Source organism: Astatotilapia calliptera, chromosome 16 (genome assembly GCF_900246225.1).
Source record: "Astatotilapia calliptera chromosome 16, fAstCal1.2, whole genome shotgun sequence".
NCBI lineage: Eukaryota > Metazoa > Chordata > Actinopteri > Cichliformes > Cichlidae > Astatotilapia > Astatotilapia calliptera.
Genome location: NC_039317.1, coordinates 7664966 through 7687386, shown reverse-complemented (window position 1 = coordinate 7687386; position 22421 = coordinate 7664966). Strand labels below are relative to the sequence as shown.

The 22421-nt window shown below is 42.0% G+C and overlaps 1 protein-coding gene across 1 annotated transcript in view; it reads right to left on the bottom strand.

Annotated features, from left to right (window-relative positions):
* arhgap20 (Rho GTPase activating protein 20) overlaps positions 1–13230 on the bottom strand; it is a 30387-nt gene extending 17157 nt beyond the window's left edge. The window contains exons 1-8 of the mRNA XM_026144434.1: positions 12885–13230; positions 10260–10345; positions 2991–3167; positions 1711–1860; positions 1122–1163; positions 775–859; positions 550–627; positions 248–314 (exon numbers count right to left, since the gene is read on the bottom strand). Of these exons, the coding sequence (XP_026000219.1) occupies positions 248–314; positions 550–627; positions 775–859; positions 1122–1163; positions 1711–1860; positions 2991–3167; positions 10260–10345; positions 12885–12977 (778 nt within the window). The 5' untranslated portion in view covers positions 12978–13230. The remainder of the gene's footprint in view (positions 1–247; positions 315–549; positions 628–774; positions 860–1121; positions 1164–1710; positions 1861–2990; positions 3168–10259; positions 10346–12884) is intronic.
* Between the last annotated feature and the right edge of the window lie 9191 nt (positions 13231–22421).

Below are 22421 nucleotides of genomic sequence, written 5' to 3'. Positions count from 1 at the left end.
CTGGCTGCTGCAGTCATTCATTCACAGAGCGCTACCTAAAAAGGCCGTGGGCATCAACGGCTTAGTTGGATTTAAAAACGCCGATAAAACTGCGGGGTCTTCATGAAGGCTGAAATAAAGTTCTGTTTCATAACCAGTTCGAGGTACCTGTGAGACTTACATAAACTCATTAAAAAGGGGTATAATGTGACTGCTTTAAGCTATTTTTTATTATTTTGTTTTATACAGTGATGTCAGTAGGACTCACCGATAAGTGGATATGGAGGGTCATCCTTAATGGAGCTCACCCACAGCCGGTGGTCTTTAACGCAACCCTAAGAAGAGAAAAAGAGAATCACTTTTAATGAGATTGCAAAAAGAAACTCCTTTAGTAAAAACTGCTCTGACACCACTTCAGCCATCAGGTTTTGCACTGTTTCACAGAGCTTGTGAATCCCAGAAGGTCCATTACTGAGAGCCTCGAGAGAGTTTTGTAGCATCGCACGACAAAGTTTAATATCTAGCGATCATCAATCACTGGATCCTGAACACAGGCCTTCGGTTACTTACTGATATGCTGAACTGCAGCAGAGCCATGCGGATGACTTCAGTGGTGCTGTCTGTGTTGCTGACCGCAAGCGTCTTGGCCTGGTGGAAACATTTTTGGGTAAACATCACGGAAATATGTAGATGTTTGTGTGATCCGTAAGTTATAGTGGTGCTAGAGATGTTATAATAGCTGTTTTTGTGCTGACAGAGGCAATGAAAACTCACGGGGGATGAAGGGAAACTTACATATGCACAGTTTCCAATATCCTTTGCGAAGATTTTCAGAGGAATGGTCTTTGGGTCGTCCTTCTCTTTTCCCTCACTTATCCGACTGAGTTTGGTGGAAAACAGGGAATGGGAAGGAGGTCAGTGTTATAGCGAGAATATTGTTTTAGAATAACACTTTTGTATAAGTTTATGAATTTGTCTGTTAATACAAAACATTCATGCTGTGGAGGCTTCAGCTTAATCATTTTATTCTTTAAAATCAAATCCTTTCTGGCCTGTAGAGGGGAATCTGATTTGCAAGGAAGAACTTTAAGCTAAACAAAGCATTAGGGCCAAAGAAAAAGAACCTCTAATCAATATGTTACCTGTTGACGAGCGCCAGCCACTTGTCCTTAGTCTCTTCAGAGCTGAAATGAAATCAGTGATGTTACAAAACACAATCAGAGGAAAAGTAACTGTCGCTCTTGCTTTGTTATGTAACTCCCGCAGTTAAAAACCAGACTTCCCCCTGGAGCCATGACTGGATTCCTCTTGATGGAAAATATAATGGGTGTGTTTGTGAATGGGTACACAGGTGTAGATGCTGCTAAGGCAGGTGCAAATATACGGCGCTGAATACATCTGTACGTGCTGCATGTTTGTGCCTGTGTGTGGTTACTCGCTCTATTTTTACTGAGACAGCTTTATGACTGAAAGCTGCCTTTGTGCTTAAGCTTTTTATGGATTTTGCGGTGGGGTTCTCTACTATACTGTACATCTGCACCTCAGTACATTGCGTACTTTTCCAGAAATATTCAGGAGTAAGCGGTTAACGGGCTGGCAATGAATACTTTAGAGGAAATTGAGTTACCTCAAGCTTCTCCTGTTTGATCGAATCAAGATAATTTGAAAAAACATGGCTACATTTCACCTTCTAGGAATTCCTATTCTTGGATGTGAACAATTTGTACATACCTGAAGGTGGCTACACAGTTACAGGTGGGCCAGCCCATCACGAAGCTCCTCTCGGGGTTCGTGCTTCCTTCGCACACTTCCTCCATGCAGTTAGCCGTCCACATCTCGCAAACCCGGACCTGAGCCTTCACCTTGAAATGAGTAGGAGACCTGCAAACAAGCAAAACAGCATGCTATATTACAGTGTTTTGTGATAAATGTGATAAGTGCTCATATCTATCAACTGGTTTCAGGGTTTCAAGGCATTCCACAAGGAACTTTTTGGGCATTAAGTGCGGAATCTGACTTAGTTTTCTTTAAATAACTGATGTCCATAAACCTCCTGTGGCATATGGCAATCTAAAAAAACACTTAATATAGAAGCAAAATATTAAAAGATTCAGCTATTCTCAGACGTTAAACACAGGCATGCTCAGTAGACATGTATTTATGTGCCACAGCATCTGTAATTATCGAGGGAGATGATCCGAATGCATACATTTGGCAAACAAACACATACTCTCTGCTTTATGGATATAAAGGCGCACGCACACAGACACACACACCACTCAACTTTTAAAAATTTCCCCTCCTCCCTCTTGCTATCACTATCTTTCAAACACATACACACCAACACACATTCCTCTAACTCACCCTGGGTTCAGCCACAATGTATTAAAGCCAATTATAGCATACACTCTCTCCACTGAGAGGGTCAGCTCCGCCCACTGGCACATGACTCCCAGGACAGACCGCAGCCATCCTGCTGTGTCTGCACTGAGGGGTTTGTGTGTACAGTAAGTACATACTGTAAGTGTGCAGAGCTTGTGTGTTGATGTGTATGTGTGAGTGTGTGTGTGTTTGTGTGGACCTCAAAATTGTCTATGTGCTCTTTGCTTTCTATATTTGAATGTGCTTGTGTTGTGTAGTTTGTGGGTGGGAAGCCCCATACTTTAGGCCCAAGGCGAGCCAGTTTGGCTTTGATCTGAGCCAGGCTTCATATGGATTTAATTGGCTGGGAAATAATTATATGCTGGGGGAAAAATGAGGGACAGAGTAGTAAAAGAAGCAGGAGAGTATGTAAAGAGAGACAGGGGGAAACTCCATCCTTCACAAATTTTCTTTTGCTATGACCAGCAGAGAAACAACTAGGAACAATGAAATGTTGCACGGCCGCTTTTTGTTCCTATTTTTCCCTGTTTATGTCACTCTGTCTCTATTTCCTGTTCCGCCCCCTCTCACACTCACAACCACGTATAAACATCTCCCTGTCATTTCACAAAACACTGAAAGAAACTTACTTGGCCTTGGTGACGAGCAGGGTGTCTGTGAAGAGGAAAAGGTGTCTCTCCTGGATCTGCAAGCCGGTCTTTAGCTGTGTTTGGGCGTGACCCAGGAACAGACGGCCTGGACACTCAGCCAGGAAGGCCTGGACTAGAGGACAAGTCTCTGGGCTTACTGGCGTCAAGCAGCTTTCCCTGGGGGGACAAAACCGAGACAACGCAGACGCAAGGAATGATTTACACTATTGATCCCCAAAGGAGAAATTTGTGGTTTGGAGTATGTGGAAACATGCACTGAAACAACAGGTTTGGAAACACAGTTGGACTGAATTTCTCTTTGCTTCGCTCAACAGCTATTGCAAAATTGCCACAGAGCTCCTGAATAGCTCACAGAAGCTGCCGAGTGACAAGAATAAAAAAGAGTGAAGAAACATTGTGAGCTTGAAACACCTAAAAAGTGAGCAAAGCAGTTGTAATCCACTGTGAGGATAGAAAGAGGAGATTTAAGTAACTCGTCTGAGCAAGACACTTAAGAAAGTGTGCACCTTTCTTACTAATGGATCCAAATCAGGCTCCCCCAGCCCCTGAGATACCTACCACCATCACGAAACTCAAGAATCAAATGAAAGACTATTAGCTTAGAAGGATGCAATTCAAACACTACCTCCCTTTAATTTGGATTACCACCAGGAAGACGTTAAGGCATAAAATGTCTGCCTGGCATCGTATGAGGAAACTAGCTCCATCCCGGTAAACACTGAGGAAGCTATTACGACTTTAAGGTCGGGAGTCAATGCTTTGCGGTTTTGAAACAAAACCCATGGTATAGCTCAATCTGAACAACCTTGAACGTTTTGTATTATATTGGCCACAAGACCACGACTTTATTTCCACATACATTTGGTTTGGTGGAGTAATACTTTATTCTTTATTCCTGCATATTTTCTTGTGGAGGGTTTTTTTTTCCTCCAAACTTATACAGAATGTGAAACAACCAGGAATGGTGTAAGTGAAAGCAGGAATCCCACGTAGCATGTGAGCCAAGCTGTGAAAAGGCTTAGCTGACCCTCCAAATTTGAGCATTCCTCCTCATTTTTCTCCTCATTCCGACTCTTATTCCCAACGCACGTAATCTAACTAATACAAAAAAAGACAAGATTATAGTTTTAGAACATCAGGGAAATTGTTTGGCTACAAAGAAAAATCAGAAGGGCTATTTTTTAAGACGAGACAAAATCATTTTTTAGAGGAAGAGGAAATCATTTGAGAGCTCCATCCTTTCCTGTTTATTTGGAGGTGGCTGATAAAAGACCCAAATATCCACTTACATACACATTTTAAATCTTTCTCCGCTTTTCTTAGTCTCTTTCATGTAAACAGACGTGTGCAAACACAAACACACACACTAATGCATGCACACACCCTCTTCTTAGGATAGTTTCTCACCCCCGATGCCTACCAGGACACATGCAAGGACACACTTTTCTGCTGCAAAAATCTGAGAAAGAACCAATATTTGGAAGCCAGGGAAGATGAATCTCTTACTCGCCAAAGTCCTTCCAGCTACAGCATAAGCGGTTACGTAATTAATTAACAAAAACCAGACGGCCACGCTAGAGTGCTTTCATATTATTTCTCTTTGTGTGTCATCCAAAAATAAATTCAAATGTGGGCTCAGTAAATTTAATTAGGTTCAATGAATTTAGCCAGCAGAGCATCAGTGATTCAGTGGAACATGTTGGCCTGCAGAACCAGGATCCAGGACGACTACACGGGCACACTCACAGCTTAAAAATAAATACTTTCTATGTGACGCAGTTTCATTTCTTTTGTCTATTTACCCTTACCCTCCAGTCATATAACTAATGCATTTCTTTCTTTGCATCGCCTTCATATCACAAATATAAATTCTCCAAAGCACAGCTGATAGCTGGCTCTCATTAAATCTTTCAAGGTGGCACCATAACGTAATGTTGCACACCCCCTAAAACAGAGAGGGACACCGAAATGTAGTTGAGAAATGCATCTGTCAGAAGAGCCCACACACACGCACGCACAGATCAACATGGACAATAACACCTTCCTGTAAAGCCTCTTTCACATCTCACTTCCCCACAAAAAGGGCAACATCTTCCGTATTCACTGCACATCCCTTCCTCCTAAATGTTAGAGTGACAGCTGAATCGGACGGATGAACAGCTAATGGCTCCAATGTGCATCGTGTGATGTTGATAAATTGAGCGTCCACCCCGCCCGCGCATACATGGCCACCTTTGTTCAGGCACGGCTCCGTGAGGAGAACTGTTGACTTTCTAAAACACGATATGGGAGGGGGGAGCGGGAGTTGTACAATGAGCTGCACAACGCCGCATACTAATGTCCCCGCATGAATATTTAAGCAGGAGCGGGAAACATTTCTGCATGAAAGTCTTATAAGCATAAATCACCCAGTCTGACAGTCACAAGTGAGTTTCATTTACACAGCAAAAACTGACAGATTTGTGAAAAAATGGCTCCTAATCATTAAACGCCTGATTGATGAGGAGTTGAGCGTATCGAGAAAAGAAAACGACACCATGAAACCGAGAACTACGAAGTTATAAAGCTCGAGGGATGGAATTATGAAAAGCAAGCGTTACAGAGAATGAAGAAGACAGAATCGGTGTTCAATAAAAAGGCCAAATTTGAATCACAAAGAAAAGCATCCTCATCACTGAGCCAGACTCTGTTAACTTGTTGTGACGGCCCAAATGAAAACCCATCTGCAGAAAGAAATGGAGCTTTTTCACGTGTAAAGAAAAGCCTGGCTGTGGCATCTCCTCAGCCTCGTGCAGCAAAAGCACCGAGTATTTAAATCATGAAGGAAGATAAGTAAAGCCTTAGTCATGGACATGAGTATGATCCATCAGGTGTGAGTGCTACATACCCAGAGGGAAAACAGCTGGACAAACAGCTGGAACTTTCTATGCTTGTCTTGTTTGTTGCTTAGCTTTCTTTCCACTCATTGTTTCCACTTTCTTTTTACCACTTATTTCCAGTTCCAGGTATTTCCCATTGTAACGGGATCTTAGTGGGGCTAGATGCGCTGTTTTGCTTATATTGCTGTGTCTTGATGCACAGTTTAAAGTCTCCCCAGCTGTCAAACAGTCAGCCTAGACAGAACAGACTGACTCCCTCAGGGCAGAAATGACACTTATATAACTCTGTCCATCTGCTCAGCTTTGATAATAACCCTGAGAAGAACGCTGAGTGTCATTTATGTGTCTCTGTGCATCATCTGTGTCATTAATTTGTCTGCAGCTAATTTGTCTTTGGTGGCAAATCTGCTTTTCCTGTATTAAGTCAACACATGGCGAGAAGAAGCAAATAAATGGAAATGTGTTCAGAGCAAACTTTCAGCCTCGCTCTTATTTCTCATGAAACGCGTAAATTCTGACAGGGAATAAAAATAAAGATAGGACGAAAAAGCAAAGGCAGAGATGTCCGTGTTTCCTCTTTCACCGCCTTAAAGGGGAAGCCCAAGCCACAAGAAATTAAAGGGGGAAGAAATCGAAAGGAAAATAATGTAAGAAGCTAAATATTTTATTCATTTTTGTGACCATTCATTAAATTTCAGCACAGTTCAGCAGTCTTCAGTCAAAGCTAGTTTCTTCTTTTGTCTCCTCTGCTCTGCGCAAAGTGAAACAGAGAGCAGAGGAGAGACTTGTGAAGTGCAGATAACGTTTTTTAATTTGGAGACCCCCTTCCCCCAACTACAAGAGATGTCACCCGTTGAACCTTTGCATATGTTTCTGTACGAGGAGGGTTGAATCACCAACAGCCTGACCTCTTTGTCCCAGATAAAAGATCTTCAGACAAGCAACAATTGGCATCTCTGTGCACGAAGCAGTGAAAAGAGACCGTCTGTTAACAAGCGGATTTGGGAAGACATCATTTTTGCATAAACACACTCCACTCCGCACCATCGCCCGAATCACAGTGGAAGCTTTTGTTTATCGTGGCATAAAAACTCCCGAAGGCTGCAGTAAGACTGGCAATAAAGAGATTACTCACTTCATTACTCACACATTTCTGAATTACATTCCTACTATAGTTGTAACTAGGTCAGGAGCTTTGATTTGTTTTTATCTGTATAGGTGCCTTTTTCCTTCTACAGAACAACTCCTTAACCTTCCTAAAACCTGAAAAGGGGACTATTTTGCATCTTTCTATTGCTAATTAGACCCCTAGAAGAATGGGAAACAAAAAAACCAAAAGCTAAAAAAGGCTAAAAAGCTCTACAGATTTGAAGGAAACTGAACAGCCAGGCAACATCTCATTCAGATACACTATAATAACCATTAACAATAACGCACTAACAACTCACTACTGCACATAAAACAATTAAAACTTGACCTTTTTTTGCTCTGCGTGCATCAGATAGGTTCATAGGCAAAATATAATGTTAGTTCATCCTGACACCAGTGCCCTGATATAGACGAGGAAGCACACACACACACACACAGACACACACACACACACACAGACACACACAGGGATGAGGTCAGAATCAGGAGCTAGAATTGCCTAGGGGCTGTCAGCCATGATATCCTTAACAGAGCTCATTATTACAACCAGGAAATGATTTTTGCATGATGTGCAAGTGGGTGTGTGTTCTTGAATTTGTCATTTTGAGATCCAGATGTCAACAACCAGGAAAAAAACTGAAAACTGAGATGTTTTTAATTTTTTTTACATTTCTAAAAGTCATTACTCAGAAATAAGATTAGATTTAAGATTAAGTAAAGAGCCGTGTGGTTGTCACATTTATGTGTGCGCGGCTGATAGCACGTGAAAGTGTGAGGTCAGGAGGGGTCCATGTGTATAGATTTCATTGCCTGAAGGTTGAAGGAGACCCTTAATCCCCCGCACTGTAGTTGGGAAGCAAAGGGATGACGTTATACTTCGAGATGAAGTGTGAGAGTTTGTGCACGGAGGTGATGTAAATGGCTGCGCTAAAGGTCCAGAGACCCTTCCGGTGCCTCTTAGGGCTGATGGGAAACACAGGCAAGGACGCATCTCAGGGACAGAGGGGAGGGAAAGAAGAAAAAAGAATCTCTTGTGAAAAAAGACACACTCCAAACAATGGAAACTTCACCGTGCCAATTTTTTTTTTTAATCCTTCGTTTTGTTTTTTGTTTTTTCCCCCGGTACCTCAGAACTCAGTTCATTGTAGCACTGTTATTTTAAAAAAGTGAACAGGAGCCAAAACTCAGCGCTGTTCACTGACTGCACGAGTCATGAGCAGAGGAAAAAAAAGGGGGGAAAGAGTTCAGAGATGAGACAAAAAAACAGAACAGAAACTCAAATCAAAGCCTGAGGTGTGTTTCACTCTGTAGCTGCTTTAGCTGCTCTGCACTGTTTAATATTTAAACCTGTTTTTTTCCAGCTGTTCTCAATACTGAAAAATGAACTGACTGTGAGTGAGTAACAGCTTCATGAACAAGATGAAAATGCCAGACCAACAGGACACTCAGCAAGTCAGTGCTATTCTCAGAGAGGAGCTCTTAAGCATAAAGTTAAAGACTTGACAATAAATCCTAGCCTATAAGGGCAAGAAGTTATCAACTAGAACAAAAAAGCTGCTTACAATAAAAATTTGTGCAAGGAGAGTTTGTAACAGCAGTAGAGCCTTTTTAAAGAACACAGCAGTGATACAATGATGTGCAACCCCACTGCCAAGACCTGCTGGCACATGGATATTCCCATTCTAACTGCTTTAATTGGGGCTCCGGGGTTTTATAACAGCCTGCATGTGGTTTGCAAATCTTAACAACAACAAATATGCATTCATAATAAAAAGTGCCCAGTTAATAAAGAAAGAAAGAAAGAAAGAAAGAAAAGCACCTGCTGCATGAGAGTCACATCAGCCTTTACCTACTCTCAGTCATCTAAGCACTCTGCTGGTAGCACCCTGCACACACATATCCGGACCTTAATAACTACTTCACACACCCACTGACATGTTAGGTTCTGACCCCAGCTGACCTCCACCGGCCTCTAAGCCTCCTGATGTGAGGTCAGGGGTTAAGGGTGACAGCAGAGAGCGTCAGGTCAGCTCACACACACACACACACACACACACACACACACACACACACACACACACACACACGCACACACAGGTCAGACTTGGACAGACTCTCAGGCAGCCTCTGTTTGTCTTTCACTCAATAAATGGTCTCATGGTGTCTCACTCTGCATCCAAACAGAGCATCTAAGTTGTCTTTCTAACTCTGTTTAGCACATATGCACACACAGACACACACAGACCCTACAACAACACTGGCCTATTTAAGATTTTGTCGAAATCGTGAAGATTTACCATCCTGATCTCCATAAAAGCTGCCAACAGCAATTCTCTATAATGTAACGCTGGCAGTGGGAAGGCATCAGGTTTATTCACCAGGCACTCGCTTGTAGGTGAAATCATGACAACATGAAAACTTTCTAAAGCCTCAAAGTGTTTTGAAAAGCCAGCCTGCCTCAAAGTGTTTTTCCTCTAAAAACCCCAAAAAGCTGGCACTGGCAGAAAATTAAACAGAGTGCATAACAGAAACAAAGTTTCTAGTAAACAAATACCCTTCCTGGAGGGTTTGTAATAGCTTATTTCCGAAACTGTTGAAGGAGGATGAAGGGATTTGTGAGATACGAGGGTGATGAAAAGCCCGATAGTTCTGATGGAAGTGAGGATTTAAAAGCCCTCGATGAATGAGTCAGAAAGGCCTGGCAGTCTTAATGCTGATGTCTGAAGACACTGAATGTGACAGAAAAGGGGAGAGATATCTGAATCTAAGTGATGAAATTAGACACTTTAATGTGTGTCTGAAATACTAAACACCTCAGACCTGGAACCAAAGGCTTCCACTTTTGCTCATCAGAGGCATATATTTTCTAATCAGTGATTTTTATCTCAGCCTCGTAGCTATACTTTCTTTCTTGTCACCTCATCAAACCCACAGGTAAGTACTTTCTAGGAAGTTTGTGAGTCAGTGCAAATATCCATCAAAATGCATGAAGTCTAGAAAAGTTATGTTTAAACAATCTAGAAAGTCTGTACGTGCAAAAAATAACAGGTTACTAGGCAAAGAAAGCAGGAAAAGGATTTTTTCAATACATTAAATTCAGTTTATAAAGCCTTTATAAAGCATGCATGGTAGGGTCAATAGTTTATGAAGAAAAAGGGGAGAAATATGGCACACAGTGGTGACAGCACCTCAGCAGCTCAGTATGTGTGTTTGCTGATACCTGGATGTGCTTCTTGATCTGGTGAGTGCTTTGCTGATGACGAGTGAAGGAGCTGACTGTCGTCTCTGCGCCAGGGTCTTCATCTTCTGCACAGTCAGAGAGAGAGAGGTGGGTCAGAGACATTACTTTGCGTCACTGTTTTCGGTTTGGTACAACACGCAATGGTTACAGAGACGGAAGGCAAAGTACACAGTCAGCACTGCTCTGAGCTGGCTGTTTAGCTGTGGTCGATGCAGGAAATACAGGACTCACAGAGAAGGGAAGAAAGCGACTAATAGGAGAAGTGACGGCAGTTAAAAAGGAGGGAAAAGAGGAAACGAGCGAGATGGAGGCAGACAGAAAAATAAGTGACAGCGAGACAGAAAAGATGGCCGGAGCTGGGAAATATATCATCGGCGTGTGATGTTTATGATGGTTCACATATTCCCACTGTGGCACGATAAATGGTGCGCTCACTCACAGAAGTATGACAGGCATCTTTATGTCCGCCACAGCTATTTCATTTAAACCTACAGCATGCCAAAACCTTGTTAGCTCACAATACCTCCCCCTCCTCCTCCCCCACGACGTACACTACAGTGATTCAATCAGAGGAAGGCAAGAAATAATTAAAGTAGCGACCCAAATTAAATAAGACTCGGATTCCTGGAATCTTTTTGGAGTTACTTAAGGGTGACATTCCTCTCTTAACAAACTCCTGTTAGTAATAGAGGTCAGAGTTGCTACAGCCCAGCCCAACATGCTGTGAGTTATTGGACATTTGGAAAAAGGAAAGAAGCATCAGCTTCAATGTGCTTATTTTCTTTTCTTTTTTTTTAAAGGAACAATAATTCACAGTGACACGTCTTGCCTGAGATGAATATCTGACACCTACAAATTAGTTGAATTGACTTGATGGTTTTGTGGAAACCCTTTAAATCGGGTTTGGTTTTTCCATTAGTTTTGTGTACGGTAAGTTTGATAATTCAGTTCGTTTCCACGCAGATTTTCAAACGCACCAGCGACGTTGGTGACAGGTGTCATCTCGTTGTTCTGCCGTGGTGACTGACACGAGGCAGGACACCCTGAAGCCTCAAGTCTTAAATTATGCAGCCTGTGTGCTAAAGCCAAAGAGGAAGTCTGCACTGTAAAGCTGCAGGACAAGTACACATTATGTGCCTGTCATGCCTGTCACGTACAATTCAAGAAAGCACATTCTCACAGAAATATCCGAGAGGAAAAAACAAGTCCTACTCAAAGAGATGCATGTGGAAACTCTATTTTCATGAGCATTTTCTCACTCGGTGAGGCTCTGGCTGACAGATTGCATTTCTCACAACTTCCTAAGGCTGAGCAGAGCCCAGTGTGTTGCAGACAGGCCAAAGAGCAGCAATTGCTCAGAGAAGGGAAAGAGAAGAGAGGGGTTGGGGTGGGCTACAGCAACATCATTTGTAAATCCATAACACTATTTTTCACTATAAAATTCCAGGCCTGGAAAGTGGTGAAATACTTAGAAAGCACCAGTGTACTGTGCAGAAGTAACTAGTGGAGATCATATGAGTACATATTATATTTGCCAACCATCACGCACATCCTGTTAACCTATGGTCAACTTTTCTAACCCAGTTGTTGCTTTCAGGAGGCATTGCGGCACTTTTATGTTCACACTTAGCGCTCACATCCTCCCATGCTGAAAGCTACAGTTACTTGCTTTAAACAGGCGTGAGGAGGGGGCGCTACGCGTTCGTTCAGCAGCCGCTGGGAATCGTCTGCTCTATCAGCGACGAAGATCTGGAGGGAAATATTTACATGAAATAATTGTAATGCATAGCCCTCGATTTACAGCACAGGCGGTAATGTGGAATGACACGCAAAATTGTGTTTATTTTTCCCCTCTTCTGTTTAAATACTCTATGCTCTCAGTGAAGAGAAGCCACGCAACTAACCGAAGCGCAACATCCATGCCCGTGTTGCCTGTGAAATTAACAAATAATCGCTCTTTATATTTTTTTTCTGTTGTTTGGCTTCAGCCATACTTTCTGCACTAAGCATGAAAAAACAAAGTAATGACCCGTTTTGTTTTTCAAGAGTTTTTCTTGGGTAAAAAGTTCAACTTTTTATAGAATAATAATAATAATAATAATAAATCACAAGTTGGAAAGACCAGAATCCAGTCCTCTGGTTTTGCTTTTCTTTTTTCCACACTTAAGATTACACTATTCCACGTGCACAGGGTGGATCCACACAAGTCTTCAAGGACAAACCTTGATCAAGCCTGTGAAAAACTGTGATCACATAAACGCTCATACTATGTACAATCACAATGACATGGACGAGGAACAGTCAAGCGTCTTAATTCAGATCCTCTAGACGTGCTGCGCAGCACACAGATGAGGGTTTAAAGACTGATTTTTAAAAATACATTTAAAAAAGACACATATCAGAAAATAACACAATGAACAAGCCAGGAACAGAAACGTGCGTTCGGTCTTTTAACTCACTCTTGCAGATACTGCTCTGTGTCTTACATCTCATATTGTCATTCAAAAGTAAAAGAAGACCCACAACAAGCGCACCCGATGCGCAAAAACGCGCACACGTGAACAGAAAGTGCGTCTAGATAACGTTACATTACTTCAGATGTACCTTTTTGCTGTCGGGAAGCGCCTTGCTCTCTCCCGTCAGAGAGTCGGACCTGTTCTGTCCCATGGTCCCCTGCTGCGGTGACATGATTTCCATCAAGGCTGTATAAATCCACGGGTCCGAGCGCACCCACGGTATATTCCCATGATACGTAAGTAAGTCCAAAAGTTTATCCGGCGGAGAAGGGAGAGCGAGCCAGAAACGAATCCATGATGGAGAGGTCTGATCTGAAGTATGAAAAGAGGTGACTGCTCTCTTCTGTCTGTGTGTCTCTCTCTGAGCGCTGTTTGCTCTGAGCGCAGCGGTTACGGTGTACTTCAGCTCACTCTGAACTTCAAAGTTAAAGACAATGAGGTACACAGCTTCCGTCCGTGCTTTTCAAAATAAAGTCACTTTTCAGCCCATCCAAAGATATCACGAGACATTTTTGTAAATCAAAAACAAAACTATAACATATATATATATATATATATATATATATATATATATATATATATATATATATATATATATATATATATATATATATACAAGTTGATATAAAAATAACAACAGCAGTGGTGAGTGGTGAATATTGCAGTGTTTGTTCAAATTAGAAATTCAGTGAGCGTAGACTAGTTGAAGAACAGCTCGATGTCTGTGGAGAGCAAACAGCTTCCGGAAGCCTGAAAGTGGTTTAATAAATTCCAAAGCAGAAGCGGACTGCCCGCTGGAAGCACCGGGATATTTCCCGGCAGCTAAAGGGTCATTTGGCCTACCGTCAACAGTCAGCTCGACTGTAAAATAAACAAGTAAGATTCTCAGTGGGTTCTCAGAATCCACACATCAAGCCACACTCTGCTCTGGCAGATAAACTCTGGAAGCAGTGCGCACAAGACGCGCACAAGGGCGCATGTGCAGAGTCCAGACAAGGCAGGCAACATTTGATAATATTTCAGCTCCCTAAAGCATAGGTGTCAAACTCTGGCCCGCAGCCTAATTACATTTGGCCCGCGAAGCCATACCAAATTACTATTAGAGCTGGCCTACTGGTATTATACAGCTAATATATATATTGTTTAGTATTAAGCTTTGCTTGCTCCATATTCAGTTTTTCAGCAAAACTTGTTTGAGTCCATAAGAAAAGATTCATTCTTATATCTAGAGGAAGATATATATTTTTTCCAATAAATATTAGTGTTAGCCCGCAACTTTGTTCCAGTTTTGAATTTTGGCCCACTGTGTATTTGAGTTTGACACCCCTGCCCTAAAGTAAACGATTGTCACAAGGAAAAGCAAAGATTAACGAGAGAAAGGAAGAATTCGTTCATTTTCAGGAAACATGTGTGAGCAGTTTTGTGTAATACTTCAATCTAAGATAGTTAAACTTACTTTGCGTCTCACTCTATGAAAAGGTGTCTAAATAATGACTTTTTTGGGCACAGTTATGCTTACAGACTCCACTTTCCTATAGAAACAAGACAAATGCAATAAACATTAAACATTAAAATATGAATATAACTGGTCTGAGAGGCCTGGAACAGAATCAGAAGAGTAGCCTGAATAATTGTTTCAGTCCACCGGTGACTCCAACATCACTGATGACTGGTTGATGTAAAAGGAACAAATTTGTGGCAGAAGCAAGTATGCATTTGTGAGAGAGGGTGGATGTCAGTGACAACACTGAAAACACTATGATGGCACCAGGATGCTAAAAATTATGATTATGTAAATTATTGCTTGCAATGTCCCTTCCACAGACACACGTCAGTAAAAACAAAATAAAAGAATCTTGTTTCAAGCATTTGAATTGACTTCAGTGCAGTTTTTGTATTGCAACAATAACTGATGTCAAATGAAGACTTTCTATCTAATTATTATAAGTTGTTCATATGAGTGCCAAATTTGGCCCTTTTATTTTGAAGACTGCCCGTCATGGCCTAATCTTCATGTTTTGACCCAGTTCTGTTGCTAAAATCACACTTTAGTTTCACTCTTAAACCGCCCGTGTATATATGCATGTGAGTGTGTTTTCTTTGGCAGTCGGTGCCATATAGAGGACGCCTGTTTCTGCAGTACAGTAATGCAGTTTACAGAGGATCCAGTTCAGGTGTAAGAATGTACTTCCAGGGCCAATAATAATAATAACTGATGAGGAGGAATCTCCACAGTATTTTTTTTTTTTTTTTTAACACAGGCATGACGCTTGACTCATTTGAATTTTAGCTGCAGCTACAGTAAACCTCAGTGGGATACCTTCCTCTGTGGATTGAGAGTGTTTACTTTTAAAAGTCTGAAGGCAATCAAAAAGCACCCAACACCACTGAAGCTAAACTGATTTATTGAGTCTGTGAACTGAATTTTAAGCTCTTGCACATGTCCACTGGTTTCACGGTTAGGACTTACATATACAGGAGAAACCAGGGAGTATAAAATCAACAGCAACATGAGTGTGACCTGATATAAATGATATCTGAATACATCTGTATTTTTGTGCCACTGCGGTGTGTTTCAAAGCTTTAAAAAGCGTTTGGCTCACCTGGAAGAACATGTAGGTACCAAGTCGTCTTTCTTTCTCTTCTTTGCCTTGCTGTCTATGAAATTCCAAAGCTAAAGAACAATAACGGCCCACTGTAGACCATTGTCTCTCCTGCACAAATGTAAAGGTATGCAGTGATTGTTCCATCTTATCTGTCCTGTGAAAAGTGGCATGCATCGAATGATAAGAACACATTGATAGTGTTTGACCATCCTCTTTGATCACGTCACGAGCTACGTGAGACAGCAGCCGGGGAACCTGGATTCTGTCTAGAGAAAATAGCTTGATGCACAAAATGCTGCATTCCTTTATTCTGCCACTAAATCAATGCTTTTATTCCAGAACAGAGTGCGGCCAAGTCATATTTGTCCCTGAACCTAAACTGCACTTTGTGCACTCTATTTTTTAGGGGTTAAATGACTGCCTTTGCTTCCTGCTGTTTGGAGGGACCCAAAGCAAAAAACAAACAAAACAAAGAAAAAAAAACCACCAAAAAAAGAAAGAAAAAGGAAACAAAAAGAAAAAAAGTTAGACTAAATTGAGGGTGTGTCAGAAATGTGGTTGGAAACACCAATGGTTGACCATGACTGCCTCTGCACTGCACTGCACTGCTTTTTCTTTTACCACCTAAATGTTCCACTTTAGATTGCACCAATAAAAAGTGTGCTTTGGATTTTGTTTTTGGTAACCATGGCAAAGCAATACATTTCTGCACGGTAGCTCAAAAAGCACACTTTTAATTCGTGCCAGAAATCCAAATTGGGTCACGAATCTCTGTGTCAGACGGCAGCCCCAAACTCCAACCAAACTGAACCAAGTTTGCCCAAATGGCTTCAGGTCAGAAGAAACAACTGGGAGCTTAATCTGCTCTAGGGATTCTGTCCTGGCATGAAACACAGACCTTCAATACGTGTCCTTGAGAATTTCATCTGACGTTTTCTTTGAAGTGTGGGAAGAGGGAATGTCTCTGTCACACCCAGGAAGCTGGGCTATTGAAAACCTGAAGGCGAGGAGAGTATTGACTTGGACAACAAACAGTAGATTCCTGAGAGAGACAGTGAGCTGGAGAGAGTCCAGGGTTTTGACAGGAGCTGTTTATGAAAGATTCATTCATGTCTTTGGAGGGTTATGGTGTTAGGCTTTCACTTTGCATTTTAAACACATAGCAGAGTGTCTATTTAAAGAGCTCACTTACAAACACACATATTCGTGTACGGGGAGGGGTTGATGACAGGCTCTAGTGGATAAACGGATAGACGGATTCAGGGACAGATAGATGTGTGTTAGATGACGGAGACACTTCAGGCAGACAGGGAGTAACTGTGACCCAAAATGGCATCCACCACCGTAGCCTCGACCGCCACTGCAGCAGCCACTGTCGCTGCTGCTACTTTAAAAAGCCAGACTTCCACGTGGCTGGAATCTTTCTTGAATAATCAATTATTAGTGAAAAGGAAAGTTTTCACAAAAATCTATTCAGTTATGTGAGAAACTAAGTAAAACCTTACAGCTTCTATAGGAATTAAGAGGGTAAGTAGCAGCCAAGTGCAGCAAATCAAATTCGCTCAGTTAACTGATTACCAGTAGGTGTGAGCACCGCTATAAAAGCAGAAATGTTGACAGTTTGTTGCTCTGGAACATTTAGGTGTGACTTAAAAGATTGTGCATTGCTCATAGAAATTGTAAAAACAAAAAACATAAGAGCTACAGCTCAGACTCTGCAGACCTCATTTAGCATGTGAAGTGTTAAAGTTAATAATAGTACAATTAAAAAAATACTGAACAAGTATGGCTTGTTTGAAAGGGTTGTCAGCACAAAACCTCTTCTCTCTAAACAGAACATAGTAGCACAGCTTACTGTAGGTCTGCAAAGTTGCACCTGATCAAACCAAAGGACTTCAGGAACAATGTCCTTTGGACAGACGAGACCAAAGTGACGAATTTTGACGATAATGTGCAGCATGACGTTTGGTGAAAACCGAATACAGCATATCAGCACAGAGACCTCAAAACACGTGGTAAAAAGGGTGATGATTTGGGTTTGTTTTGCAGCCACAGGACCTTGGGCACCTTGCAGTCGTGACTGACCATGAACTCCTCTGTATGCCAAAGTTTTCTAGAGTCAAATGTGAGGCCATCTGTCCTAAAAAGCTAATGCTTGGCTGATACTGGGTCATGCAACACAAACACAGCAGTAAATCTACAACAGAATAGCTGAAAAAATAAGGAATCAAAGTGTTGCAATTGTCCAATCAAAGTCCCGACGTAACCTGATTAAAATGTTGTGGTTGGACCTTAAGAGAGCTGTGCATTAATGAATACCCACAAACCTCAATGAACTGAAGCAACAATGTTAAGAACAATGGGCCAAAATTCCTCCACATTGATGTTTGAGGGACTGATAAAGAGTGATACAGAAAACAAATATTTCTAATTATTAGTACTAAAGTTGGTACTATGGGCCGGCTGTAGCTCTGGAAGGAGAACAGGTTATCTATCAGTCAGAGGGTCAGTGGCTCAACCCGCGGATACTCCAGTCTGTATTTCATAGTATTAGTAGTAGTTAGGCAAGAAACGGCTTCATTTATGCAGGGAAAATATTGTTCATGGAACAAGAATAAATTTTGCCAGGACACTGGATTCAAACCATTTAAATCAAATGCTTTGCACACCCAGCATTTTCCATAAGGCATGTTTCTTTGTTACAACACTCTTGGTGTTTGGCCTTTTCGTGTTCCTGCTAATATGTATATTAAGTGTTTGAAAAAGAAAATTGTGCTCTCTTTTTTCAGATGAGGACAGGCACGAAGAATTTAAAACCCCTAACTCTATTCTGATTAAACCTTTACGGGGGAATTCCTAATATGTTTATAGTGAAAGCTCATCTACAGCTGAAAGTGAAAGCTAGTTTTCATTTCCACTGTTTGGGTTTTCCCATACTGAGCCCATCATCTGTTTACTCCTATGGGATTTAACCATCCAGTCTTTAAAGCCTCTGAGACCAATATCAGGATTAGTTTCAGAGAAAGAGAAGGCAAGAAATTTTAGCATCTCTCTTTGCCATAGTCAGCGTGTCTCTGTGCCTCTCGGTTTGTCTAAACACTGTGGCGTGGGGAGGCCGAGGCATATCAGACCTCGGAGACATGTGGAGGAGACAGACGGAGGCGGCCTGGGCGAAACAGACTGTGACAAAGCCTGCGGTGAGAGAGTGAGTCAGGTGGAGGAGAGCGAAGAAAGACGTCTAAACAATATTGTGTTGGAGATGGAAATTGTGGGTTAGCTGGCAACTGTTTCTAACAGATCTGTCTCAAGTGGTGCGCCATTTTCAGGGCTGATTTTAAGCTTTTTTAAATTACATAACAGTCAGGTCTCAATCACGTTAAGGCCACGTTAAAGCAGACTATGCCCCACAAGTTGTACACCAAAAGGCTGTTTGTTTTCTTTGTTTCAGGCCAAACTGAGAACTTCCTTTGGTTTTCTATTTGCCTGTTTACTAGATAAAAGACAGGGTTTTTTAATCATAGCACTTTCACATTACGGCACAAAATTAGCTGTTTTTTAGGACAGTATTTAGTATATATATCCAGCCTATAATCCTGGAGAAATTGTTCTAAAAGTTACTTATGCTTTCTATAATTATCTTGTGTGTTGTGGTTCATACGTCACATTTCTTCTCGTTTGGAGTAAAGCTGTTATGCTCAGTTCTGCCACATGCGTATGTTCAAGGGCTCTACCAGAGTAAAATTCACAGTAACTGACCTTGATGTAGATCCTCAGTTCACACTCCATCCACTGTCTTAAACATATTGTTTCAGCTCTCGGATTGGCTGCCTCTTGCGAATGAAAGGTTGGTCCAGCAGGTGGGTGGAACTGCCAAGTTCACAACCTGAAGCCTAATATTTTGTTGGTCCCCCTTTTACTGCCAGAACAGCCCCGACCCATCGAGACATGGACTCCACTAGGCCCCTGAAGGCATGTTGTGTGTATCAGACTAGGCCACCTTCTCCCATTGCTCTCTGCTCCAGTTCTGATGCTCACTTTTCTATTGTTGGTGCTTTTGGCAATGGACAGGGGTCAGGATGAGCACCCTGACTGATCTGCAGCTATGCATCCTTACATGCAATTGAACCCTTTGTCAAACATGCTCCAATCCTTATACGTGCCTGTTTTTCCTGCTTCCAACACACCAACTTTAAGAATAAAATGTTCATTTGTTTCCTAAAACCTCTGTCAGTGCGCCCCAGGGTGGCTGTGGCTACAATGTAGCTTGCCATCACCAGTGTGTGAATGTGTGTGTGAATGGGTGGATGACTGGATATGTAAAGCGCTTTGGGGTCCTTAGGGACTAGTAAAGCGCTATATAAATACAGGCCATTTACCATTTACCATTTAAAACATCCCACCAACCAACAGGTGTCATGATAAGAGAATAAGATTTATTCATGTCACCTGTCAGTAGTCAAAATGCTATCTCTGATCGGTGTATAGCTTCAAAAACAGAAGTTGCTCAACTTTATTTATACGTTATTACATACATTCCCTGTGTAGGCACCTCTTAAACTGTTTTTCCCCTTCTAAAGCCACATTAATGTAAAAATCTACATGCTGCTAATGGAGAGATGCCAAACCCATTGTTTTTGTAACAGTGAAAATAAAGATCTATTCTGTTCTATTCTACTCTATTCTTTATTAATGAAAAGAGGAAGAGTTTAACTAATCTAGTAGAGGTATGGTGAGTGCTGTAGAGAGACTGTGGAAGCAGCCATTTATAAAAAAATTTTTGCCTCACTCCCTTTAAGCCAGCTTTCTTCTTACTGGCGGCTCTTTGCAAACAGAGGGTCTAAGGACTGCCTCTCCAACTTGTAAAGCTGTTTTCAGTACATTAAAAAAGGTCAAACAATCCATTTTGTTGCCCTGTCCTGGGAACAAGCATAAAACTCTGAGACAGAAAGCAAAAACAACCCAAAAAACAATTTCAATTGATTGTTGAAACAAGGAGGATGTGTGAAAAATGCATTTTTTTTAATGGCCATTTTGAATTGTGTGAAACCTTCTGTTGTCTAAAACGTTGCTGTCTGAGAAAAACAGACAGACAGACAGACAGACTGTCATTCACTCAGTCAGAGATACTGAGACTGAAATCAGAGAAACAGACGGTCTAAGCCTGGCTGCTGGCTTGCTACATCTGCTCTCTAGTTAGGTGCGCACACACACACACACACACACACACACACACACACACACACACACACACACACACACACACACACACACACACACACCCTCCTGCCTTCAAACCCTCTAGCCCTTGTAATCTGATTAGCACAGTATCCCTACAGAGTGAAAGATGCTACTGATGCACTGAAGGTTTGTGCTTTATAGTTGTTGTGACGGACTCTCTGTCACTATATCACTCGCTTAGTTTGCAGTGTGCATTGCATCCAGTATCTTAACAATACGAAATATATCAAGCTAAACTCAGATCCAGAACAAAGAAGCCATTTAGAATACATTCATTACGCTTTAATTTAATTCCGTTTATTTTCCGCAATTTGGACTCATTTAGCTTTTGAGACTTGGCTCATAATCAGGGATTCCTTTTTCCTGCGTATATGGGTGTCATGGTCCTGGGCCATGTGGGCCCAGTATTCTTAGTTTTCATGTATTTTTGTATTTTGTTCTTTATTTAGGCCATGCTTCCTGGGTTGATCTGTTACGTTGTTCCTTATGTGTTTTCCCTTCGTGACTCTTACCCCCTGTGTGCCCCTCTGTGTATTTATGAGCCCTCGTCTCTCTTTGTGCTTTATTCTATGTTTTCCCCAGCCCGTTATGTCTGCGTTCTCCCCGTGCTCTCTCTCCTCCTGTTTGAACCTCTGTGTACTTCCTGCTTTACTTTGCCCATCTCCCATCAGTGTTACGTTCACTCCTGCCGTGTCTTGTTATGATTATCAGTGTCACCTGTGTTCCCCGTGTGCATCCACTTCCCCTGATCTTCCCTCATGTGTATTTAGTCTCTGTGTTTCGTACAGTCTGTGTCGCGTCGTCTGTGTTCCCACCCTCCATGTTTCCATGCCCGGTCTGTTGTATTCATAGTCTTACCTCAGTTCATTCCCAGTTTAGGTTTCTGTTTAGTTATTGCTTTTGAGCTGCCCTTATTCTTGTTTGTTTCTCTTGCGTTACCAGCCACAATAAAAGGCTCGCTTTTGTTTAAAGTTTACTCCCGTGTCACTCGTGTCTGCACCTGAGTCCTCCACGCACTCTCCACACGGTCTGTCACAGCGGACCGTGACAATGGGAGAGTGTGCACATGTTTTGCTTACATGTGTTTACGCGTGCTCGCCCACAGATATCTTAAGGATGCAGCAACACGGGTTAGGTTATTTAATCAGAACTCAGAACTTGTGCGTGGTGCAGATTCAACCACACCACATTTCTGTGTTACAGAGCCAGAGATCCTCTGTGCACTGGCGCTGTGGATCAGCCAATGTGGTACTGGGATGTTGTGGCACACGTGCGCCTATCCCTGGATATCCCCCGTTTCTATAAAATCAAGTATTAAGGGGCACTATCTATGTGCACCTGTGTCTTAAAGTCAGCTAATTTAAGTAAGTTGGTGTGGCTTCATCACATTCCTCCAAACTTAGAAAAGGCGCGTGTTCCTCTTTTAAACGTCTCCAGGGTGTGAGTGACATTCTCTAGTGTGAGCTATTCGAGGTATGCAGCTGTTTCAGATGAAGCCTACCTGAAAATTTGCACGTTGCGCTGCACCCCACCCATCTGCTGCTCCTAGCATCTCGAAAATTCTCGCTCTGGAGAACGCAAACTATAGCCTCAAAACGCTGGTGAATTTTTAAAACCCGCTTTCTATTGAATGATGGATAAAATCGGAACGGATTACAACACGCATTGTGCTGTCAGAGGCGCACACAGAACTGCTTTTATAGGTACCGAGTCTCCAGCATCGCCGATATCGATACCGACACTGATGTGTTTTTAACGTATAGAGGTAGCTCATGTAGGGG